Here is a 26,014-nt window from a genome sequence, read left to right as displayed (position 1 = left end):
GCAGTATGTTGGAATTTATCGATTTTTCAGATCGGACCACTCTAGCATATAGCTGTCATACAACTGATCGATCAAATGAACTTAGGTTATTAGCCATAGCACCGCTATAATTGCCGAACATTGAAATTGACGAGCTATCTTCACGAAATTTGTTCAGATCGGACCACTATAGCTTATACGCGTAGCTGCCATACAGACTGTGCGATCGAAATAAAATTCTTATATTGGCGTATCTGTGAAGGGTTTTATAGCTTCGATGCAACCAAACTTAACTTTTTTTCTTGAATTTAATATCCGATGAAGTACAATTGATACAATATGCATACACCTAGACACTTACTGTATATGTCCATATATAAATTATATAAAATCTGTATATATAATTATGAACGCTCAAGTTTGGTAAGCCTAATGCTTAAATTTACCATTAATTTTTTCTCTTAAATGTTTCGCATTGCTTTTGTTACGCTATTTACTATTCAATACGCCTAGTTTTGTAGTTGTGCAATCGAAATATTTTAAATAGTTACCATAACGGTACATGTACTGCTTAGTGCAAGGTAAATAACGTGAGTCAGTTAATTAGTTAACAGTTGTTCAATGAAAACATATTCGACACGTTGTGTTTTATAATAATATTATTGCCGATTTTTAGTGGGTACATATTTTAAGTTTGCTTAAAATAATCTGAATTGTTTTTCTTCAAGATGTGTAGTAGGAAAAAGCACCAGCTATACATCCGTCATGGTCAATTTAGACCTTTGCAAAGCTGGAAAGTTAAAAATATTGTTAAATGCCTTAAAGCGTATTCAACATTTAAAACTGTTGCTAATGTTGTCCATGCGCTTATTTACGTAAAAATGACCGAATGGACCACCTAAGACGCAGCCGCGGTCAACGGAAAACTTCGATATATATATATTGCCTTAAAGCGTATTCAACATTTAAAACTGTTGCTAATGTTGCACGCAAAAATGACCCCGGAAAACTTCAGCAAGACTAGACCGGTGGGTCATCTCCCGAAGACTCTCAAAAATAATTCCGCACAAGTAGTCCTTTCTTGCAAAACCTCAAGATGATGGTTGAAGATTCAATCCTCGATATGTTTCATGCAGTGGAACATGAAGAAGAATCAATATTGATGTGGGAATATTGCAGTGGGCTAACGAAATTGGCAAAGTCAACTGAAAGGGTTTTCCAAAAAAATTTGTCGAATTTTTTGGAATATTCATCTTCCAGTCCAGCAGTTACTACGGGATTGATATAATATTTTAATATTAACTGTGAAATACTTGTACTACTATGAGCAAAACATACATAATTTAATCAAAATCTATGTCGTCCACCTCAAACTAACCCACCCTTCGCCCCAAAACAGTTGTGCCTTTTCCAACCCTCGAAACAATTGTTAAAGTCAATTTCCGGAATAGTCTTCAATGCGCCTAGCGATTCATGTTTAATCTCTTCAATTGACTCAAAACTGTTTCCTCGAAGCGGTCTTTTCAGTTTACTGAATAGCCAACACACGCAGTTAAATTAGACGAATATAGTGGTTGCGGCACGATATTAGTTGAAAATTTGGCTCACGATGAATCAATGTTTTATGGACAATGCATTTCGTGGTGCAAAAACCAACAGTCTTCGGCCCATGATTCCGGCCTCCTTTTACGAATAGCTTCGCGCAAACAATGCATAACACTCAAATAGTATTCCTTGTTGACAGTTTGGACGGTCGGAAGGAATTCGGAGGAGGATGGATGGAGTCGTGTGTAGAAGTTCACGCAAGTGAGGAAAGTTCTCTGAGCGCCATTCACTTGGAAGTGGCCAGAAAAGGTTCTTTTACGCATGGTCAAGCATATGTTATTCTAGTCTTAGACCAAGTATCCTCTGGCTAGCCAAAAAACTTCCGTTTGAAGGCAAGTTAAAGTGAGAACTCTCCCCAGAGTTGTCAACATATCCTGAATTTTTAACCTCCACAATATTCGGCCGACTGATCGTCTGCTTCCGGGTCGTAAGCATAGATCCAATACTCATCGTCACTAATACGTTTCATGACACCCTAGTAGTTGGAAAGCATTTTTTGCTCGCATTAGTATGTATGTATATATCACGAAATGTTTATTTTGTTGCCACTGTTATTGTTATGTATTAACGATCTATTACTGAATATTATACTGTGAAGTTTTTACTATAGTTAGTTTTGCGATGTTAATAGCCTTTGCCTTTGACCAGAAGTTTCAGAAAGTTCCAATTCTAGTCAGTGAATGTAGATGACGGGCGTAACAACCACCAAATTCACATAAAATTTATTTAAGTTTTTTATTTAAGACCAGGCTAAAGCTCTAAAAAAGCTTAAAGTATCATTACCATTTATTGTGGAAGTAAGGTGAAATAAATCGAATTTAATATTAACATTAACAAACCTTCGGAATCAACTTTTCATCTACGGGCGATATGACGACTGCAGACTCTTCACCTGCATAAGACTTGCGTATGTTTTCATCTTTACATACATTTTCCGTAACGTTAGGATACTAAAGTGCACGTTAACCAAAAAACAGTTTTGATTACTTGAAAATCCTGGACTGGCCTCACCGCTTAAGCAAATTATTTTCCTCCATTTGTTAATTTGAATAAAAAAGAATGATCTTCAAACAAACTACTCTTGAAATAAGTAGCTAATTAGGAAACTACTGTTCAACATATTCACATGCGGTGTGGCCAACTATTTTTTTCGGAGGCTCTTTGCCAATATTATCTGAAGGAAGGCGAAGTGGAATCATCTCGTCTCTTTTTATTCTATATCCTGGCTCTTGCCAGACTGAGTTTGAAATATCCCAGTAGACACATCTTCGGCGAACCTAGCGAAGTGGTTTGGGCAGGCCGGCTTGGATTGATATTAACCGCCTTAGCAAATTTGTGGAAACCTCAAAACGCTTCGTCGAACTAAGTATGAAGATGATGATGCACTTTTAGAAGTTTAAGGAAAACACAAAGAACGAAGATCTGTCTAAGTGAGATGCATCGATTAGGATCAACAATAACCGTAACCCTAACCTAACCTAACCTAACCTGTCAATATATGTATACATATACATTTGTGGATGTGAACAAGTAATTAAATATTTAAAAACTTATAGAAACTACAAACATAAATATAATATGTATACTTGTGGACACACATATATGTATGTATGTATATAGCGTTAGCCCGTCCCTCCTGTACGTTTTAGATGTACATATATATATATGTACATATATAGTATATTTATTGAGTAATTAAATAACTAATTTACTCTGTTTTTATTTTCTAGGTAATTGGCATCAAGAGAAACCCATTCAGCTGCCGAATAGAACGATTCATGCAAAATATTCGAAACGCTTATTCATAATATGGAAAATGTTTTAAAAGCAGCTGGCTGGAAGCACTTAAGACTTGAAAGTTAAACGAAAGAATCCGCCGAAAGCGAATTTGATAACGCAGCTGAAAACTACGAAATATAGACGATTTAAGAAAATCTCCACAAAGAAGTCAGCGCTTGGGTTACATCATATCTAATTGAAATTCAACATAAAAGACAACGACATTCCGGCTCGTTAATTGAAAATTCAAAAGCAAACTCAGGATCACAAGATAAATTAAAATAAATACATAAATAAACGCCACGAAATCAAAGACTTACTACAAACACAAAAAAACAAACGCGAAACAACATCTCAGCACACGGCAATGTATGGAAAGTGTTGGAGTTTAAGTAGAACTATTTGTAGTTATAGCGATTTGAATGATCGCCAGCAGCAATAAATCTAGAATTAAATTAAATTCTGTGGGCCAAATTAATAAACGGAAAAACCACTTCTAAAAATAATTAGTAGCAAAGTAGCAAATAAAAACACCACCAGCAGCTATGGGCAGCATACATAATATAAGATTTGTTCGCTTTCTGCTCGTCGTAAGCATAGTCATCCTGACAATTTTCATCTACGCCACATATTCATCAAATGCGACGCTTACACCACCGCATTCGCACTCCATGCGTGCCAGTTCGGTGACAGATGTTGCGGGCGCTATTGCGCAACAGTATCAGCCGCTGATAGCAGCGAATAAGAGTAAATTTAGTAATGATGCTGCCGACAGTGGTTTTGAAGTAAGCAATCGCCTGGACGCGCCTAGAAGTGAAGGCGATATTTCGCTTTTGAAGTTGAATAAAAAGGCAGCTGTTATGGCTGGCGCCAGCACAGGTTCAGGTGCTGGCGTAGTGAAAGTGCCATTGGCGAGTGCCGCCAAGAAACAACATCAGCATCGCGAACCAACGATCGACGTGGATGCTCCAAATGATGAAGCGCCCGAAGACGATGAGATGGAGCGTTTCGGCAACGAATTGCTTGAGGATATGGAAGTGCAAAATGTTGACAACGCTTTAGGTGAGTTGAAACATATACATACATATTTATCTACATAATGACATGCATTGTCTGCTTTTTAGTTTTATAGTGCAATGATAATTATATAGTCCATGAAAATTTGTATATTTTTATATAATGTAATTTTAATGCCAAATACAAAATAAAAAAAAAACTTCCAAAACCGGATTGTAAAATATACAAAAAATTAATCCCAAGCATGTAATTCAGAATAAGATAGATAGATAGATAGATAAATGTTATGAGGTAATGCACCGCGACCTAGGGTCTATTGTGCCCTCTACGATATCACATGTTTTCCCAGAGTCCCAGCAGCCTGAATAGCTCTAGGAGTTTGCTGGGCACTACTGAGGTGATGTGATCTCTGCTGATAAAAATGGAATCCAGGGCCTTAAGGCTTTTTCCACAGATTGCTGTGCAATCCAGGATTAGGTGTGCTGGTGTTTCCTGTTCCAGGTCGCAGAACCGGCAGTTAGCACAGGAGACTATGCCCATGTTGGACAAGCGTTTCCTGAGCCTGCAGTGCCCTGTGTAAATTGAAAAACTTCAGCCTGGAAGATACTTGGGAAGCAGCCCATTGGTATGGACAGCTTAGTACGCGGTCCCGCAATACCTACCCCAATACCTTCCGGTGTTTTTGAGCCATCGGTGTACCACTGGATGGTACTGTCTTCCAGCAGTTTTTCCAGCGTGGAATCGCTCCACTCCGTCTTGCTGCCGAGAGTAACTTGGAAATTCCTTTTGAAGTTTATTTTCTTCGTTGTGCCGTCCTTTGGGAGGAGGACCAGCGGTGTGCTTTCCGCTAGTGCGTTCATCTGTCTGGAGGACATCAACTTTCCTCTACCGCTGCCTTCTGCTGACATTAGCAGCATGGTGTGGTTTGCTGCTTGTTTTATCACCTGGTGCAGCGGTGTCCGCATTGCCCCCGAAGCACAGGCACAGGCAAATCTTTGCAGCTTTGACAGTCTCTGGATCACCGAAGACTGAGCTGCTTTGGTGACCCAAGCCACCGCTCCATAGGTGATAATAGGCCTTACTATCATGGTATACAGCCACTAATGATTCCTGGTTGCTTTGGACAGCGTTAAGTCCAAATGCCTCCTCCACCGTAGTGATGAGTCTAAAGTGAGGCCAAGGAATTTGACCTCTTTCGACATTTCCACCTCTGTGCCTCCTATTGTTAGGGACCTCCGGCCCGGAAGAGATCTCCGCCTAGTGAATGGGATCACGGTAGTTTTTGCTGGGTTGATGTTTAGCCCTACCGTGTTGCACCATCCTTTCGCCAGGTTTAAGCCCTTTGAACAATGTCACAGAGAGTGTTTTCAAATCTGCCCCTCGCCATTATTACGATGTCATCCGCGTACCCTTGACAGCGGATTCCATTGCTGGCGAGCAACTCAAGGAGTTAGTCTACTACCAAGCTCCATAGCAGAGGGGATAGTACTCCCCCCTGTGGGCAGCCCCTTGTGGTGCCAAGACGAATCTTGCTTTCCCCCACCGTGGTTTCCGCTACCCTAGTACGCAGAAGGGCTTCTATCCATCTGCATATTGGAGTGGTAACGATCCTTCTCTCAAGTGCCTTGATCACGCTAGTGTGAGACGCATTGTCAAAGGCACCCTCAATGTCTAGGAAGGCGCAGATCGCAACCTCGCCGTTATCCAGCGAATCTTGCAGCTCAGACGTGAGTTGGTACAGAGCAGTGTTTGCGGATCTGCCCGCTCTGTACGCATGTTGCCTGGCATGTAGGGGTGCGTTCTTCAGCGCTTCCGATCGACTGTGGTTATCTATTACTTTCTCCATCCCCTTTAGCATGAAGGATGTGAGACTTATAGGCCGGAATGATTTGGCTAGTGAATAGTCTCTCCTCCCTACCTTGGGGATGAAGATTACATTTGCAATTCTCCATGGCTCGGGGATATACGACATCGCCAGGCTGTCTCTCATCAGCCCTAGCAGGTGTGGCAGGAGAGTATCCATACCTTGCTGCAAGATGGCCGGGAAGACAACGCCCACTCCCGGTGACTTATAGTTTGAAAAAGAGGCCAGTGCCCATCTGACTGAGTCCAAACAAATTCTTTGCAGTCAGCCAGTCTGAGCGGTCCGGCCTACGTTTGTCCGATGCTGGAGTTAGGTCGGCTTGAACCGTCTCCGGGAAGTGCGCCTGTAGGAGTGTTATTCAGAATAAAAAAATTAGAATTAAGAGTTTTCGTGTTTGCCTACTTCGTTTCTATACGTACAATTTCGAACTGACAGGTGGGCTGAAAAGTTTGTAAGTTGGTACATCGCTGGTACTACTAATATTAAATCCATATTATTTTTAGTCAGCCCTTACTTTTAATAGATATGTATATAAATTTGACAGCTGTCGAACTATCAGTTTATGCTATTTAGCATTTTGGGTGAAGAAACTTTTGTTAGTTTACAGAAATTGGATCAAAAAGAATTTCGTGTGTTATTAAAGCATTGCTTTTTTGGAAAAAAATACCGTTGAAGACAAGGTTTGGATTGATAAATATTTTTCTGCACCAGGGAAATCAACCGTTTAAAAGTGGTTAACTAAGTTTGAACGAAGAGAAATGGGCAACGAGGACAATGAAGGCAATGAACGCCCAGAGGAGGCTGTTAGCGACGAAAACATCAAAAAAGTGCTCAATATGAGTGCTGATTTTGTGGAGTGTTTGAAACTATTTAATCATAATAAAGACGAATTCTTGCTTCGAGATGTCACAATGGATGAAACATGGCTACATCATTTCACATCAGAGTCCATTCGACAGTCAGCCAAGTGAACTGCACATGATGAACTGACCCCAAAGCGTGGAAAGACCTCAAGAAGGTCGGCAAGGTTATGACATCGGTATTTTGAGATGCACGTGGTATAATATTTATCGACTATCTTCAATAGGAAAAACCATTAACAGCGATTACAAAGCGCTTGAAGGAAAAAAATTGGGAAAAAATTTCCTCATTTGAAGAAGAAATCCTGTTTCATCAAGAAAAGGCACCGTGTCACAAATACAATGTAAAAATTGCATGAATTGGGCTTGGCATTACTTCCACATTCTCCCTATCTGGCCCTCAGTGACTATTTCTTGTTCTCAGACCTCAATAGAATGCCCGCTGGAAAGATATTTAGCAACAATGAAGCGGTAATCGGAAATATTTTGGGGCTTAAAACCCACATTTTATTGTAAAAATGGTATTAAAAATTTTTTTGACCGCTGTAATCATTGTATCGCTCTCGAAGATAGAAAAAAAATTCTATGTTCACCTATGAACTTTTCACCTCACCTGTTAGAGTTTGCACGGAGCCATCATCTTCAATACTTCAAACTATAGAGCACTGGTCGGAAAGCATTCAAATAGAAACGACTCATATTTTATTAATTTTTAATTCGAATTTTGCGGTTAAAAACTAAATTTTCAATTTTTACTATAAAATAAAAAAAATAATTTTCAAATTTTAATCAAACAATCCAAACATCTTGAGTTAAAAATTAATTTTTTGCTTTTTCCTATTTTGAAATAAATTTAAAAAATTTAATCTCATTCCAATTTTGGAGCAAAAAATTAGATGTTCTGTTGTTGTTGAAAATTAAATTTTTAATCCAAAATTTTTGAAAATTAGCAATCCTGCATATATTGTATTATCTCTACTTGTGTTGAGTTAAAAACTCAATTTGTGTTTGAAAATGTTTTTTTTTTACATTAAAAAACGTTTAAATGTGTATACATACATTTTATACTATTATCTAACATACTATAATCTAAATATTTTTTTTTGATTATGTATTTTGATTATCTTCCAATTTTAGTGGTCGGTAGCATAGGTTACCCAAACGCTTCTAATGGTCAGCCAAATAATGTTGGCGCTCCCCTTGAGCAATCCAAATCGGAGTTGCAAGGACAGCCAGATCAGCTTAAAAGCATCAACGCAAAATCCAGTGATAACGCCAACAATATAAACAAAATACTAGATTCCGAGGTCATGATACCGACATCGAATTTGCAAAAGTTTATCGAAAATGCAGATAAGATATTGAAAAACATCACAGCAGCACCGGCGGCGAATGAGAAATGTGAGTAAATGAAATACAACAACAAATGTGCAATATTATAACATTCTTATTTCATATTTTTTGCAGCTGTGACAAAAGATTCAAATGGTGGTAGCAAACAGTTAGCGGAGGAAAATGCGATCCCAAAGGTTCCTAAAGCAGAAGGCAACGTTGCTGACAACGAAAACGATGATGATGATAATGATGTAAACAGTGATGTGGCTTTGCCACCATCCGTAGTGATGACTATCAAACGTCCTGATGGCGCTGTAAAACCACAAAAACCGAGCGAAAATAGTGCTTTGCCCAAAACTATTGCAAATAAACCTAAAACTCCGCCGAAAGTGCCACCTAAGATAGTCCATCCAGTACCACCCAAAATCATCGATCATACTAAGGGTATAGCTACCAGTGAAATCTACGAGTCTGGACATTTAAACGAGGAAATAAATTTTGCTAAGATTTGCCCGAATGAGGGTGAAGACTTGAAGTTACTGATACTTATATCGTCAGCATTAAATCACGCTGAAGCACGCCTCGCCATACGACAGACCTGGGCACACTATGGTACACGGCGTGATGTATCTATAGCATTTGTGTTGGGGCGCTCTACAAATGAAAGTATAAGCAAGGAGTTGAGTATTGAAAATTTTATTTATGAGGATATGATTCGTGGAAACTTCATCGACTCTTATACAAATTTAACATTGAAAACGATTTCCACTTTGGAATGGGTGGATTTGCACTGTCAGAAAGCCAAATTTATACTGAAAACCGATGATGATATGTTTATAAATGTACCGAAATTGTTGCAATTCATTGACAGTCATATCAAAGATAAGCGTGTCATATACGGACGCTTGGCGAAACAATGGAAACCCATACGTAACAAAAAATCCAAATATTACGTATCAACCGACCAATTTAGTCAACCACTGTTTCCACCGTTCACCACCGGTCCGGCGTATCTCATTACAAGCGACGTAATACATTTGCTCTATGAACGATCGCTCCATCAGGTATGTAGCTCGGTTGGCTTTTATACATACAGTTGCCCACAAAATAATAGAAGTGTCAATATTAAGAATATATTTCGGTCCATAACTTTTTTGTTTTACATGCAAATGACGAGGTACTATAGCAGTACATATGTATAACGGGATATTGACATTAGACCACAAAACAATATTTTAATGCGATTATTGTTATTCTCGTTCAGCTTTGCTTGTTCTCGTGTAATTCCTTTCTGCAATAAAGTAGGGATGTTAGACCTTTCTAAAATAATCTTGCATCCATTACGGGCAATGCATATACAGGCATACCTTGCCGGTCCCAATATGGTCGCCTGGATGCAGTGAAACGCAGACGAGGAAGGTGCAAAAATGTCAGAACATTGCACTCCGGACTACGACAGGATGCCTCTTGATGTCTCTCATCGAACACCTGCATAGTGATGCCCGTATGCCCACAGTTAAAGAGTATAATGAAGGAATTTAAGGAGCCGACGGCATAAAACAATACGACGACCAGACCCGTCCGTTCCCACGACAGTCGGGTCTACGTAACCGGAACGGACCCGGATTTTTATCCGGCCAAGGACTGTCAACTCGGCAGAATTCTGCCGCTACAACAACAACAACAACCAAGACCTAACTTCAGACTTGCACTGACCGCCATTCACAGTGGAGTCATTAACACATTCACCGACTCCCTCTCAGTAAATGGTGTACTTGGAGTCAAGCCACTACCCATTGCAGACGAAGAGCTCTAGTTGCCGCGAGAAAAGAGAGTAAGCTTTGCATAGTTTCGTTCTGGATACTGTAGCAGGTTAAACTCCTACTTATCCAGAATATACCCACACAGCTCAAACATATGTCCAGTGTGCAATGAGTCCCCGCATCACACTAGCTACCTCTTTGCATGCCCTGCTAAACCTACACATCTGACACACTTCTCTCTTTGGTCCGACCCCGTCGAAACAACATGTTTCCTGGGCCTACCGTTGGAGGACGTCGATGACAACCTAATCCTTACCACAACAACAACATGCCCATCTAGGACACTACTGAGAAATTTGTGCTTTTTTGTCAGTTAGGAGCATCAGCGATGAATCAAATAACTTTTCATATATTGGTGTTGGTCCAATTCTATTGATTGAACACGTCATGGATCAAGTGGTGTGTCAAAATATTAGATGACGTAAAGCTACCATGTACCTAATGGAATATATCATTTGTATGGACATACCAACAAGACAATGACTCCAAACATAGCAACAGGTGCACAAAGAACTGGTGTAGAGTCAACGGAATTTAGGTTATGTCTCAGTCTGTTCAGTCTCCTGACCTCAATATTATAAAAAACCTCGGATTGATATGAAAACAAGTATTATTTAATGAAAACGAGCCAATTAGGTGGATTTCTGGCAGTTAGTGAAAGAAGTTCGGGAAAGATCGCCATTTAAGCATTTGTAGGATCTTATAGACTTAATTAAAATACCCAAAGCTATTGAAAGAAATATCAAATATTTCAATAGTCTATAAAGGTTTGAAATAATTTTTCGTACTACATTGTTTTAGTTGAAATCCCAGAATACTATTATTTTTATGTGGAACTGTAAAACTGTTTATCTAAAATAAACTGTGATATAAAATATGGAAATATTAATACATAAGTTGAAAGATTATTTTTGTTAATGTGGTCACTTTTTTTTTTTGTTGATAACTGTACATAAATACATATAAATATGTGAATACAAACAACTAACTGTGAAAATAAATTTATTTCAAAGGTATACCTGAAGCTAGAGGATGTGTTCACAACGGGAATTGTTGCGCAACAGGTTGGTATTAAACGCGTACATGCCAATGAGTTCCTTAATCGACGTATTGCATTTAATCCATGCAACATACGCAAACTAATCAGTGTACATATGGTCAAGTCAAATGAACAATTTGACCTTTGGAAGAAGTTACTGGATAAGAGTACCAAGTGTAAATAGTATTTTAGATTTATTCATTAAAGTCATACAACATTTATTGCTAGTTGTAAAAGTATTAAATTAAGTATATATGTATAGCGGTAGGAAAAGACCTTAGAATATTTTTTATTTAAATATTATATTTAAATATATAAAAGTATAACATTAAATTTATCTATGTAAAAATATATATGTGAAAGTATACAATACACATGTAACAAGTAATAAAGTGACATAAAATATATACCTTAGGTTAAACCACTGAAAAATGCTACTTATACATGAATACATGAATGTGTATGTATTTGTTTTCTAGACTTAACATACTCGTAAATGCATTATAAATGCCATTACAATATTTATAAATTAAGTATATGAGTAAATCTATTTCATATGGTAATCTTATTTTAATTATGAAAAATGATGTGATGTACCAGTATATGTGTGTACATAAAATATACATACATATTGGAAGAAAGTGTGAAAAACGAATTTTTTTGAATGAAATAAATCCTTAAACGTTAATATACATATATTTGAAACGATGAACTTTTATTGTTAAAAAAATATGTTGTTGCTTTTTTTGAATTTGAATGTGTGGATTTGGGATTTCAACTTCAAAATAACGCCGACTTAAACATTAATGGCCTTGGCGGTCTGATAAGGAGTGACTTCTGCTAACTACCATCTACCCATAATTATTTCGATCGAACCTTTATTTCTGTGGACTAAAGCCACATCTCTGTTAACTTCAACAAAGCTAACTGAGTCGGCTTCACAGAATTTACCCTAAACACCTTCCCCGCACTATTCATGCCTCGGAACATAATTTAACTACCGCTTTGCATGCCCAGCGAGCACCGTTCTCACCACCGTCGGGTCTAAGCAAACGAAACGGATCCGGATTTTTTTCCGGGCAAGGACTGTCGACTCGGCACCATATCTCGAAATTATTTCAGCGTGGTTATCTTTTGCTACAACAAAAAAATGTTCCACTCATCCAACACCTCCTAATCATGGTCCGACCTCGCCGAAACAGTATGTTACTTGGGTCTCCCGTCAGATGATATCGACCTGAACCTTACCAACGAAGCGGGGACTAGATAACATACGCAATCATTCGCCAACATTATTCCCGCAAGGTGTTCGCAACTGTTACCGCCTCTCCTGGCTAGAAGAAGCGTGGACTTCCGCCCTAATTTCCCAGTAAAGCAGTAGTTTTCACAAATGAGCGCGACACCTTACGCCAACCCATGTGATACTCGTATAAGTGATCTAATTTTGCAGATTCAGCAAATGGTCAATGAGCACAAGCGGACGAATTTGGTAGATCACTTGAAGTCCTGTAAACTCTATTGTGGGTAAGCTCTGAAGTACAAAGCCTTGTCTATACAGAAGAGACATGACGATCGGATTGAAATTCAATTCAATGACCATGCCATTAGGTTACACTGCACCCTTCTACTCACAAGTCTAAAAGATATGTTATGCGGGGGCTGTTTAAAGTTTCAAAAGACAGCGCGCCACTTGCTGTCACCGATTAAGAGGTTTATAGTGCCATCAGCAAGGTGAAATGGTCGAATGGAAGAAACATATTGACACTAAAGCATCGACGGGAGTAAAATACCGAACCATGGTAATTAATCTGTTGTTCACCACTCTTCATTTACCCCCTGCATGCAAAGCTGGATGAGCGTCTACCCATTTCCACAGTAGTGAAGACACTTGAGGTCCTGTCACCTTGCGATCCTATTAGCATTGGGCTTGCCAAAAGCTTTTGACACATTCAATCACACAACGCTATTGAAGGGCTGAAGTGATGAAGTCAACCATGTCTGATCGTTCGCCAATCATCAATATTATTTCGAAGCGAAAATTCTAAGTTAGAAGAGTTATACAATACTTAGCATTTGAACAATAACATCAATAATAATCTCTCGAAATATAGAGGAATAACCAAGCATATGAAAGGAGGAACGTAACGGTTTAATATGAATTCAGATTTGCCTCTTTTTATACATAGTACCTTTCACTTTATTTGGTATGCTACTGTTAATAGAGTTTGTTGTACAAAAATTGCCACGTCTGTGCTAAAAAGGGCGCTTAAGATTATTTTCGTTCTGTCTTCTGACTGATTATGCTCTATATATGTAGTTCTTAAATTCTATTGGTAATAAATGAATACTCTTGATACTCCAAAAATGATTATCCCATTTGTAAATTTCATACACTGGCTGTTTTAACATACCTGTTCTCAATCGCTTTATATTTTTCTTCTACACATCATTTATCCATATTCCTTTTTACGACATCTTTCAGTTAAACGATTTTCTTTCGTTATTTATAATTTGTGTTGCGGATGATTTTATAACTCACTGAAAAGAAAAACTATTGGAAAAAAATTAATGATAACATTTGGAATTTGTTAAAAACTTATTTAAATGGAATACAAAAAGCCAACCAAACGTCATTTTGAAGAGGTTTTGCGCATAACCTTGCTTCCCCTCATTTGAAAGGTAATGAATACAACAATACTTAGCATTTAAACAATACCATCATTATAATAATCTCTCGAAATATATGAATTAAAGTGGAAATCCACTTTATTTAAATAATAAAAACATATGAAATTGTATATGTAGGAACGTAACGGCAATATATTAATATAACGAAAATTTTGAATAAAAAATCGCGCGATTTTCAATATAATATATTACCTTTCACTTTATTTGCGATTTTTTATTCTACTGTTATAGAGTTAATATATTACAAAAATTGCCACGTCTGGAATAAAAAATCGCGCGATTTTTTATTCAAATTATTTTCATTATATTTTCAGTATAATATATTACATCTATATATGTAGTTCTTAAAAAATCGCGCGATTTTTTATTAAATCGTTAATATTTTCTAACCCAAATGTATATAAAACCATTGGGATTTTTTATTACCAATTATCTTATTTTCATTTGTAAATTTCAGTAATTTGGCTGTTTTAACAGTATAACACGTAATTAAATCGCTGTTTTATTTATTTTTACATAAAATTGCAACTTAAAACATCATTTATCCATATTAAATATATTTAAACGATGTGTGTGTGTTAAAGTTAAACGATTTTCTTTCGTTATTTAGTTTGTCTTGTATCTCTGATTTGTGTTGCGGAAAACGGGAAACAGCGGAAAGTTCTTTCATAGTTGGTTGTCTACGTTTTATACTCACTGAAAAGAAAAACTATTGGAAAAAAATTAATGATAACATTTGGAATTTGTTAAAAACTTATTTAAATGGAATACAAAAAGCTTTGTAGTAACCAAAACAAATATTGAATCAAATTCGTGTAGTACCCTTGGAGAAAAATAATTTTCACATTTTGGTTATTAAAAAAGTAAAGGCAGAAAGTGCAAAAATGGAAGTGGCTAAAAAATTGGTAAGTGGTTACTAGTCGCTGAAAGAAAAAAAGTAATTTATTGCATTGCAAAGACCTACGCAAACGTATATATACGTACATATGTATAATATGGATGAAAAAATCAAAAGACGAGTATTAAAAAATTTGGACTGAATGATTTATCAAATATCTAGCAATGCAGCTGTTTAGCTCGAAGATTTAGCTGTATTGTTATAATATTAATAGTGGAGGAAATAAGTGCATTCATAATCCACTATTTTCATAGGAATATTGTGAATGCATAGAGTTACCTTTTGTAATAGTCAATCATAAAACTGCTTGCGAGTAAGTTTTTCTTATCTAATGTACCTACACGTACTGTAATGTAAAATTATAATTTCAGCTATTTATCTAATTAAATGCAGTAGGCATGCATTAATATATAATTATTTTTATAAGCCTAGAATTTTTAAATGGTTATGTGAATAAATTAATTAAATAGCCTTTTTTATAACAAAAATGACGTAAGATTAATTACTTTTTGTTAGATATTTTTCATAGATGGAAAATTGCTTAAAATGTCTAATAAGACTTACCGGTAGCATTTATCTATTCGTTCCGCGATCAATGCACCCTTTGTTATAATGTTCGTACATAAATTCTAGTGTTTATACTGTTTGAACCACAGTTTAAAATATGGATTATTCAATGCTCACACTTGGCTGTTATTGCGTGTGTAAAAATTTAGCAAAGGATAATAATGGGCTATTAAAGTAAAATTACCCACTTAAGACCAGCAAATATTTTTATGCCTTTATATTATATCTATATATAACATATTAAACAGGACTTGGACCAAAGCAAAATCAAGAAAGCTTCTATTTTTATTTATTATTGACACGTTGATGACTACGCATCAGTTTACTCCAGTTATGCTTGCTTGCAAATATGTACAGCGGCAAGCTACGTCCATAGGTATGTACATACATATGTATGTACATATGTTTGTATAGTGGTATGTTGAGTTGATGAGTAGCTTTTGCTACATTTATATTTTCATGTGGTACGAAATTTTCGGCAATCAAATAAGACAATATAAAACAGTTTCATAATTGTATGTTAAATTAAATTTGCTCCAAAAACTTAGCTCTACGTGAATGAATCTTCATATTGAGTATTGATTCTAGGCTTGGAGATTTTATCTGGAAGGCCCATGGCTTAGATGTCTAATACCACTAATGTTGGATGACTGCAAAGTCTAGGATTAAAACAAAACAAACGCTGCATTGAGCGGAAGTAATTCAAAACAGAATAACATACTTCGAAATACATTTACGTTTATATTTAGTATAAATAACCGAATAATTTTAAAGCTTTTGATTGAATTTACAATGTTAAGAGTTAATGATAACAGCTGAGGTCGATTAGATAATGTATTACAGGGCGATTAAAGTAAATAGATTACGGTATTGACTAGTACTATTTCATTATTACTTGTAACTGTATACATATGAATAGTATCGCTCTACTCTAACGGCTAATCAGCTAATCAGGAAGCCTGATAAAATTCACTATCCTTTTCTGCGTTAGGAGTTTACGATCGCACAGAATAATTTCACAATATTAAGAGTTTGGGCTTAGCTATTCTGCAATTATGTCTACCCTTTGTTTAATTGAATTATCGAATTTCGAGTTTCCTTTTGAACTTTATTTTGGTCTTAGTGTAATAACCTCTAGTACATTAATTTGCATGTATTAATTATTGAAGATATAACAGGTACAGGGTTTTAATGACTCTTTGGATAGGTGAGGGAGTATTTAACTGATTGGGTTTGAGGTATAGTTTGTGGTTTGCATAGAGGTGGTGCTTTCATGCGGTAAATACTTTGAGTATGCTGAGGTAATGGTTAGTCGAGGATAGCAAAGGGTTATACCGTTCCCACGACAGTCGGGTCTACGTAACCGGAACGGACCCGATTTTTTATCCGTTCCCACGACAGTCAGGTGTACGTAACCGGAACGGACCCGAATTTTTATCCGTTCCCACGACAGTCGGGTCTACGTAACCAGAACGGACCCGGATTTTTATCCGGCCAAGGACTGTCAAATCGGCATTATTCTGCCGCTACAACAAAAACAACAACAACATACCGTTATGCCACCCGTTCTCACGACGGTCGAGTCTACGTAACGAACCAAGATTTTTTATCTGGTTAAGGACTGTCAACTCGACAAAATAGCAGCTACAACAACAACAACAATGCCACAATGCTTTTTGGGTATCTAACAATCGAAGGGTAAAATGAGTTATAAAACCGCTGTTTGGTAACCCAAGTTCCTTTGGAGGTACAATACAAACTCACTTATAAATTTTTTGTACCATATATTTACATTTTTATATGCTGCTATCTTTAATATAACGTCAAAAAATTGTGTTTCTCAAAGTTATGTTATTGAGAGGGCTTTTCCCAGAAGAATACTGTGATTCAAAACAAATGATTTCTTGCAGAATTTTGTATGGCAAAAATCGATTGAATTAAATGTTTTGCTTTTTGTGTTCATTTGTAAAAATTACATATGGTATATGTTTGTGTCTACATAGTTATTCATTGAGTTTTGTGATTGCTTTTCCGTCTTTCTAATGCATTCAATCATGACACAATTACCGTCAAAACAACGGACACGTTCATAGCGGGTGGAAAAAGGGTTACGCTGCAAGCCATTAAATCTCTTGGTGCTTATAGACTTAAAACTATGAAGGTTCGTCAAAAAGCGCTTCCCCGCAGCTTACATACAAAGTACGATTTGTATGATTTAGTGAATTATCTGATAATTTGATTGATTTCCTTTTGTGGCATGACACAAACTGCTTATATGTACAAATGCCATGGATAACATGATGCGTACTGTTCTACATACAACCGTACACTACCACTAAATATTTGGAATTTTATATATGTATGTGTTATAAACACTATAAATGTGACTCAGTTTAAACTCATTTAGGATATTTATATTGTTTTCGAGTTTTTCAAATAAAATTTTAATAAAAAAAATGTTTTAGAATTTAGGTTTTTTTCGCGTTAGCTTATTTATGATCTTGAATGATTTTGACTCAATAATGAATCATTTTATAAAATATATGCAAAGGTGAAGAATATAATCCAGCACATACTAATTTTAAATACGCAAGGGAGTACCATTTGAATTCACACATTTGTAAAAACACTTTCGACGATGGTGTACTATTGATTTGTTAAGAACTATGTGCACGCCATTGTTTTTTTTTTTTTGTTTTTGCTTTCTTTTTCCATTCAGTGTTATTCTTGCAAATTTCTAGTTCTTTTATTGCCTTTCGTCGACACTTTATTCGCCAACATTAGGCGAAATAAACATTTTAAGCTTTCATTTAGAAAAAAATACGCTTCACCGAGTCCGTGTCACTATGTCCTTAGGAAACACTTTTAACTAAGAAATTGAACCGTTCAAATGGCGTGGTGCATAGTTTAAAAGGTGCCTCATACATAATTGTCATTCAAGAATAAAATGTGTTGAAATTGGTAATGCTGATGTACGGAGGCAGAGGTCGGTGTCAGTTGGTGTACTATTCTACTTGAAAAATGAATGAGAATTCTCATTTGTTGTGTGTACGTTTGATTGATTAAATATCACTGCGTTGTACGTATGTATACAATCCTCACATTTAACTTTCAATATTATGATAGCAATTTTCGATTATAATTAGTTAGCTTAAAAATTTAAAAATTAAAATTTCCATTTAATAAATGAATTCTTCTAATTCGCAGGTATAATATGCCGCTAAAAAATGTCAACATAATGCCATACAAATTTTTAAAATTATATACTGAAAAATGGAAACAATATCCAAGATTTCCCTGATATTGGTTCTATTCTTAATTTTTGAAAATATTTTTGTTGTGGATGTGAATGCAGTTTCGCCGGCTGCCAATGCAAATGAGAACTACTATAAAACCACAAATGTCGGTCTTGCGGCTGCCGCTGTCGCCGCTCCCGCAGATTTAGTCGCAGATGAACCATTTTTGCCTAACCTTCAAGCTGCGCAACAACAACAAAATGCAGCGACATCCAAACCACGGCCACAGATAACTGATTCAAAATTACCGTCACTTTCTCTCTTTCAACAACAACAACCAGCCTCATGTATATCGACATTCGTAAAAGAAGAGCAGCAAGTGCAACGGTCACAGAAGAAGTATGAGCACGAAATCAACGTATTGGGCTATAAAATTCAAATACCATCCTTTGTAATGGATGGTATTTCTCTGCCATCAGCAGGAGATTCAAATAGCAACGTAGTTAATAGTGCAGATGTAGCCACTACATTGGAGCAGACTACTGGTGACGGGGAAGATGTGAATGTATTCAAATTCTTCTGCGAGAATACCACTATTGCGACTGTCAATACGGAGTTGCGTTCGAAAATGTACATTAAATACGCTTATATACTTCTGCAACATTGTTATCCTAATGAGGAAGCGCAGTCTCTGCAGTTGCAACAGTACGAAAGCGTGCGACACTTTAAGTGGACGTACAGTAATGTACATGACCTACAAATGGATACACTTTTTTCGAACTACAAATCCAATTTCGAGTACTTGGAATCTCTGGATCTAACCGCAAATCAATTGGAATGTGCACGCTGGGCTCAACCCCAAACTGTTCGCAGACTGAGAGTTTTGAAGTTAACCCGCAATGGCATAGACACTCAAAATTGCGCACTCTCCGAATTCCAGCACATGAATCATTTAGTTGAGCTGCGATTAGACGACAACCGCATACATATTTTGAATCAGCAATTCTTGGGTCACCTTAGCGAACTAAGAGATTTGAATTTGACAAGTAATCTGCTAAGCGATTTGCAGCGTAACATTTTCAGTGGCGCAATGAAGCTGCAACGCCTTTATTTGGCGCACAATCGTTTGACGACTTTGCCCTTTCAACTTTTTCAGAGTATGCGTGAACTGCAAACGCTCGATCTCTCGTATAATAGTTTACTCTCCTTTCCGGATAATTTCTTCGCGTTAAATAGCGAACTACGAGAAATGTATCTGCAAAATAACGCCATGGAGACAATCGGCAAGAACACATTTCACAATTTGCGGAAGTTGCGCTATTTAGATTTATCTGAAAACAAAATAAATAGCATAGACCGCAAAGCCTTTGAGTCACTCTCGAATCTATTTATGTTAAATATGTCGATGAATAGCATTAGCACCATTTCCTCGATACTTTTTCATCCGCTAAACAATCTGCAACAGCTCGATTTGAGTCACAACAAATTCACCCAATTGCCAAGCGGCGTATTTATGTCGCAACGTGCATTACTTGTTCTGCGCATTGACTCGACACCACTGGAGAGGATTGGTAACTTTATTTCCCGCAACAGCGACTACGTCGATTCAAAGGTGTTGTCGAATTTGCGTGTCCTTTCCATGCAACACAACAAACAGTTGACACAACTCACGCGTACAATCTTCCGTAACACGCCCAATCTGCATGAGCTTCTATTGGCCGGCAACGCATTGCAACATTTGCCCACTGAAATCGGACAACTGCGTCAATTGCAACGCTTGAATGTGCGTAACAACAAGCTGACTTATATACCAGAGAGCGTGAAATATCTGCCGAATTTACGCTTCATTCACATACGACACAACGACTACATATGCGATTGCCGAATGTTCTGGTTGGGTGAATGGCTAACTAATAGCAGCTCAACGCTGCGTCGTCTACGTGCCACCTTATATAAGAGTAGTGTTATGTTGGCAGATACATCAGCAATGGATATGGGTGATGATATAGATGAACTCATTGAGTCACTGACTTGCCACCATGGTCATCCCGGCGATATGGTGAATGTGTTACAACATCTGCACTGTTTGAAACCGGTTATACTGGAGTCGTCCGACTCGAAAATGCACAAACTACACTCAACGGCGAAACTAGAGTGTATATTTTCGGGCAGTCCTACGCCAGATGTAATATGGGTAACACCCACAAATCAGATTTTACGACATCATGCTGATCCCGACAAGCGACCGGTTATTATTAACCACAATGATAAAGAGCTCGGGCTCGGACATTTGCCGCTCACATCGCTAATAATGGAGGATAATATGCTGAATATTAGTTTGCAGACAGCCGATGTGATGAATCGGGTGACTTTGATCGAGAACGGTTCATTACTGGTGCACAACATATCGCGTGGTGACAGTGGACTCTACACCTGCTACGCCTACAACATAATGGGTAATTCTTCGGCGTTTATGAGGTGAGTGCAAAGGCCATAAACTGCATCCTCTTAAATCACCACTTAAATAATGTCACGGAATGTGTTTTAAGCATGACATGACATACATACATACATATGTACTCTGCTGTTTAGCAGAAATGTTAAATATTCAGTGTTCATGTGTTGACGGACTTGTTTATGGTCCTAATTACCGAAAGCTTAAAACGTGGTTTCTTGAAACAAGATTGCTTAAAAGTATCAGAATAAGTATTTCTTAAATTTGAGAGAAGTAATACACTGGACTTATTTAAAAACAAGAAATAACGTTAACTTCAGCTGCACCCAAGCTATAATATTATTCACTGCATCTCGTCAAATACAAAAGTTGTCCATACAAGGACTGAATTTTGATCGATCAGTTTGTTTGGCGGCTATATGATATAGGAGTTCCATCTGAACAATTTCCTATAACGCCTATAACAATAAGTTGTTCCAAATTTCGTGAATATATCTAAATACTGAATAGGGCTAAATCGACTCAGCTTATCATGCTGATCATTTATATTTACATTTATGGGTTCTCCGACGTTTCCTTCTGAGATTTCAATCGGAATCTATTGCATAAATTACGTTTTCAACTTATTGAGCAAATCCAAAAATGGGATGCAAGGGGGATATTGGTTGCAGCATGGTGTTAATCGTAAATTTAGAACATTTGCAAATCTTTTAATAGTTGCGTACTCGTAACACCTACCATATGAATTTAAGAAAATATTTGAATCTCTCATATACATATACATATCTAAATAATAACACTATGACACCATTTCACTAAGTATGTACATACATATGTATCAATTCTATAGTTTTGTCCCGATATTTATAAGGTATGTGTTAATAATTACATTCACATGTTTATAGTTGGATTTACATAAGTATATAGTACATTGCCAGTTGTTTGCAGTTATTTAGTAATTAATGTGACCCTTACAGAATTTACATCGATCCAATCGTCTTCTATCGTATTAAAATCGAGAGTCTTTTATCGGGTACCGCTGCTGCCACCGCCTTTCTTTTGTTAACGCTGATCGTGCAAGGGCTTCGTGCGCTCTTCTCCAAGTAAGTATGAAATGAAATCGCTTTATTTTGAGATTTATTGTCATTTTCGGCTTCTAATTTATTCCTTCGATCAAATTTATTGCAGATGTGGTATATTCGATAGATTCTATTGCTGTGTGCGCAACAAACAGTCGCCGAGGGCGCGCCAAATTTATGCCATGCTCGATAGCATTGAGTGCTACAAAAGTCAGCAATTGGAACGACTGCGCGAGAATTATGCGCAACAAGTAAAGATTTACAATTTTTTCCGAAAACGTTCCTTGTAATATTTGTATCGGTTTAGGTGCATCGTATACGAGAGAATTGTGTGCAACAAGTTGAATGGATTCAGAGTAGTTATACATCTCAGGCCAAATATTTAAAAGAATTTAGAGACATGGGTTCCACTCATCTAACAGCACTAAAGGATCAATATTACGATCAGGTAATTTGCGCATCATTTATGCCTTTTTCTATTGCAATAAATCTTTTATTTTACTTGCACATAGGTGAAAAAGGTTCGTGATTATTCCACGGGTCAGTTGAATTGGGTGCGCGAAAATTACGTCTTCCAGCGTAACAAAATTCGTAAATTTAGCGCACATCAAGTTTTGCGCTTGCGCGAAGGCTACAAATATCAACAACAGTCGCTGAATAAAGTATTGGAAAATCTTCCAAGTTTTTATTTTGAAAATTGTCGCGGTCGCTGCGAAGAGGATATAGCTGAAGGTTAGTATGGCTATATTTTTATTTGAAATTAGCATATTATGCACTCCGGTTGTACCGAAGCTAGAATATCCTTCACAAAGTTTGCGTGATAGTTTGACACAAAGTTTTTAATACCCAACAAGAAACGTCGGAGACTCCATAAAATGTATAAATAACTGGTCCGCGTGTCGGGCTAAGTCGATTTTGCCATGTCTGTCTGTCGCGAACTAGTTCCTCAGTTTTTGAGATATCGATTTGAAAATGTGGACACGTCCTTTGCCCCAAAGAAGCTATTTATTTCTCGGGAACACCGTATCGCACCACTATAACATATATATATATATGTATGTAGCTGCCATACAAACTGTTCGATCAAAATTCTGTTCTTGTATGAAAACTTATTTTATATGTGAAGGGTATTATAGCTTCTGTACAGCCGAAGATAACGTTTTTTCTCGTTTTTTCTATCATTAGATTTAACAAGAAAAACTTAATTAAACCTTTCACTCCCTTCTAGATCTTTACTTACAATTATTCTTCTTTGTAGATATTGAAGTGTATTTCAAGAGTCAACTAGGCGATCAGTTCAATCCTAGCGCAGCCAAGGTGAAGAGTTTGAAAAACAAATTGGCTGTCATGGCTTTGAATTCGGCGAGCAAAGCATCGGTATATTATACACCGCCCGAAGATGATCTAAGGCGATCAAGCCTCCAGTTGCAGACCTCTCCTATACACATCAATTATATTAATGAAAATTTGGACCATAAGAAATTCGAATTGAACGGAACGAAATTTGGCAGAGAATTCCTCATGAATACCCCCATGCTGTTTGGCAGTTGTGGCGACGACAACTATGGCAACGGCTTGACATCACTATCCAGAGCTGAGATCACTTTAAGTCAATTGAAAATAAATGATAAGCATCCGGCGGGTGCGGATAGTATTGAAGATAATAATTGTTATGACGCCACATTGGCGAATAAGTTAGAACCAATGAAAACTGCCGAGATGAATCAAAATGGCCACAAGCATGAGCAGGCATATGAGCGACTGACAGCAAATGCAATACATGGCAGCAGCCGACGGCACGCAGACAGACATGCAGATAATGCTGCGGGCGGAGACAACAATATAGAATTGACTGAACTCTGCGATTATAAGGACATGAACGATGTAAAGAGCTCCAAGTCGTGTCCGGCCATTTATAAAGTTTCCAAACAACAAGATGGCTCAACACTGCATGAGCTACTGACTGATAACCAAAGGGGGGATGGAAATTCGAACAGCACACGACTAAATCATGTCGGCGAGCCGACTCACATACATGAAACGGAACTCTTCCATAGAGCAAGCACATCCGGCAGTAGTGGCAAAGGTGGACGCAAGCTTTGCAAGGAGAAGTTGAACATCATATTGGACGAGAGCGGTAAATCCACTCTTTATAATGGCGCACCACCATCTGAGGTGTGCGGTGGTGCGCGAATAAAGGATACTAAATATGCTTCATTCTCCACGATGGCATCGTCGTCACAAAGCAAAAACAGTTTGCCAGATTTGAAGGCGTGCGACGGTGGCGACAATGGAGCGGGTGATTGTAAGTACAAGGAAGAGCTAAACTGCAGCGATTCGGTTCCAGCTTCATCGTCTGGGTCGATAACAACATCGAACTGTGACAACATTAGCTTCAGCAGTAATTCCAACAATAGCAGCTGCAATGGCAACCAACGTAGTGTAGATGTAGTTAATCTTACTTAGAGATTCATATTTTTAGCCATTATCTAATGCATTAGAAAAGAAAATGTTACATATTTAACAAAAACAAAGCAAAAAAAACCAGAAAAACTATAACAGGAAATCAATGAAAAATATTTATATTATGGAGGTGAAGTGAAGTAATTGTAAGATATAACTGAATGAAAGATTTATATTAAAATTTTTGCGCGAAAGCGAAGTTATTATGAATACAACATAAAGGTAATATAAAAGTAATAAATTAGATGATTTGTTTGCTCTAAAAATAAGACACAGATAAATTAAATACTATTTCGCAAAGTCACACAGCAAAAGTGTTGTTATACACATTTTAGCATGTATAAAAAAAAATTTTAAAATAAATGCAATCATTACATTATTTCCAACAATTGCGAAAATGAATGGCGAAATTATACAACAGAAAGCTAACAGCTAAAATGTATGGATTTTGTGGATAGCGTAACTTCATTTGTACTTTTCCTTTACATACTGACATATACTATATGTATATACTTATGTATGCAGGCATATTATTCTAGATGAACTTTTGTGAGGTGTAAATGAGCCAAAACTTGTATGCCCATTTGTACCTTGATTTCGAAATCATAAACTGGCGTCCAATGAGGCCACTTCAATATAAACAAATAAATAAATTCAACATTCATCAGTGCTTTACGTTAGAAATCCAGTGTGAAGATTATTTTATTTGCGAAATAATGCGCGCTGGGATTAAAATCTAGAACAAAAATTTTTAAAGGAGGCTTAAAAATAGAAAAAATATAACGAGTATATCGTCACCTGAAATGCAAAATAACGTATCATCAAAAAATTCGAAATTGAGTGTCTTATTGATTACGCTTCACCACTTCAAATTTCATACATAATATTACATATGTTCAACATTTTCAGGTTCTGCGGTCAGATATAAACCAGTTTTAACCAATATTAAAATTTTGTTTCACTCATGTTCCATTTTATTTCATGTTTCATTCATGCCACCGTAAATATCCGAAAATGTTGTTACGTTATTTTGCATTTCAGGTGACGATATAGTAAATTTCGATATCCGGACATAGTTTTGTTACATAGAGCATATGTGGCATATGACTACATGGAATGTAGGCGACGCTGTGATCTGGAGGGAGAGACACAGTATGTATTATTACTATAATAATTCGCCATGCCGAATTTGGTTTTTCGTAAACCAATTTACCTTTTTCACGGTTTTACTTTTTTGCAATTGTTTTTCATTTTAATTATATAAATTTTTTGCAATAAAATGAAAATTCCATACGTAAATACAGGTACATTTTAGAACATGTTATCG

General features: G+C 36.9%; 2 protein-coding genes across 2 annotated transcripts in view; both read left to right on the top strand.

Moving 5' to 3' along the window:
• The window catches only part of LOC126752787 (uncharacterized), a 33,435-nt gene extending 21,429 nt beyond the window's left edge, over positions 1–12,006 (top strand). Inside the window, exons 2-5 of the mRNA XM_050463768.1 lie at positions 3,315–4,425; positions 8,242–8,505; positions 8,572–9,503; positions 11,276–12,006. Of these exons, the coding sequence (XP_050319725.1) occupies positions 3,909–4,425; positions 8,242–8,505; positions 8,572–9,503; positions 11,276–11,485 (1,923 nt within the window). The 5' untranslated portion in view covers positions 3,315–3,908 and the 3' untranslated portion in view covers positions 11,486–12,006. The remainder of the gene's footprint in view (positions 1–3,314; positions 4,426–8,241; positions 8,506–8,571; positions 9,504–11,275) is intronic.
• A 2,594-nt stretch (positions 12,007–14,600) lies between these two features.
• On the top strand, positions 14,601–25,371 carry LOC126752781 (uncharacterized). Its single transcript, XM_050463759.1, has 7 exons — positions 14,601–14,894; positions 18,662–21,168; positions 22,123–22,248; positions 22,334–22,475; positions 22,532–22,672; positions 22,737–22,956; positions 23,483–25,371. Exons 2-7 carry the CDS (start codon positions 18,728–18,730, stop codon positions 24,688–24,690), a joined length of 4,278 nt encoding a protein of 1,425 aa, XP_050319716.1. The 5' UTR covers positions 14,601–14,894; positions 18,662–18,727; the 3' UTR covers positions 24,691–25,371.
• Positions 25,372–26,014: the final 643 nt, after the last annotated feature.

The sequence above is a fragment of the Bactrocera neohumeralis genome, chromosome 3 (genome assembly GCF_024586455.1).
Source record: "Bactrocera neohumeralis isolate Rockhampton chromosome 3, APGP_CSIRO_Bneo_wtdbg2-racon-allhic-juicebox.fasta_v2, whole genome shotgun sequence".
Taxonomy (NCBI): Eukaryota; Metazoa; Arthropoda; class Insecta; order Diptera; family Tephritidae; genus Bactrocera; species Bactrocera neohumeralis.
Note: the sequence above shows the minus strand (reverse complement) of the source record. Positions and strands in the feature narration are given on the sequence as shown.

What these genes read in the sequence shown, in the direction of transcription:
- LOC126752781 (XM_050463759.1), top strand. Translation starts at nt 18,728, where the DNA reads ATGGAAACAATATCCAAGATTTCCCTGATATTGGTTCTATTCTTAATT. An exon ending in CTTCGTGCGCTCTTCTCCAA is followed by an intron (nt 22,249 to 22,333) that starts GTAAGTATGAAA and finishes AATTTATTGCAG; the next exon opens with ATGTGGTATATTCGATAGAT. An exon ending in CGAAGAGGATATAGCTGAAG is followed by an intron (nt 22,957 to 23,482) that starts GTTAGTATGGCT and finishes TCTTCTTTGTAG; the next exon opens with ATATTGAAGTGTATTTCAAG.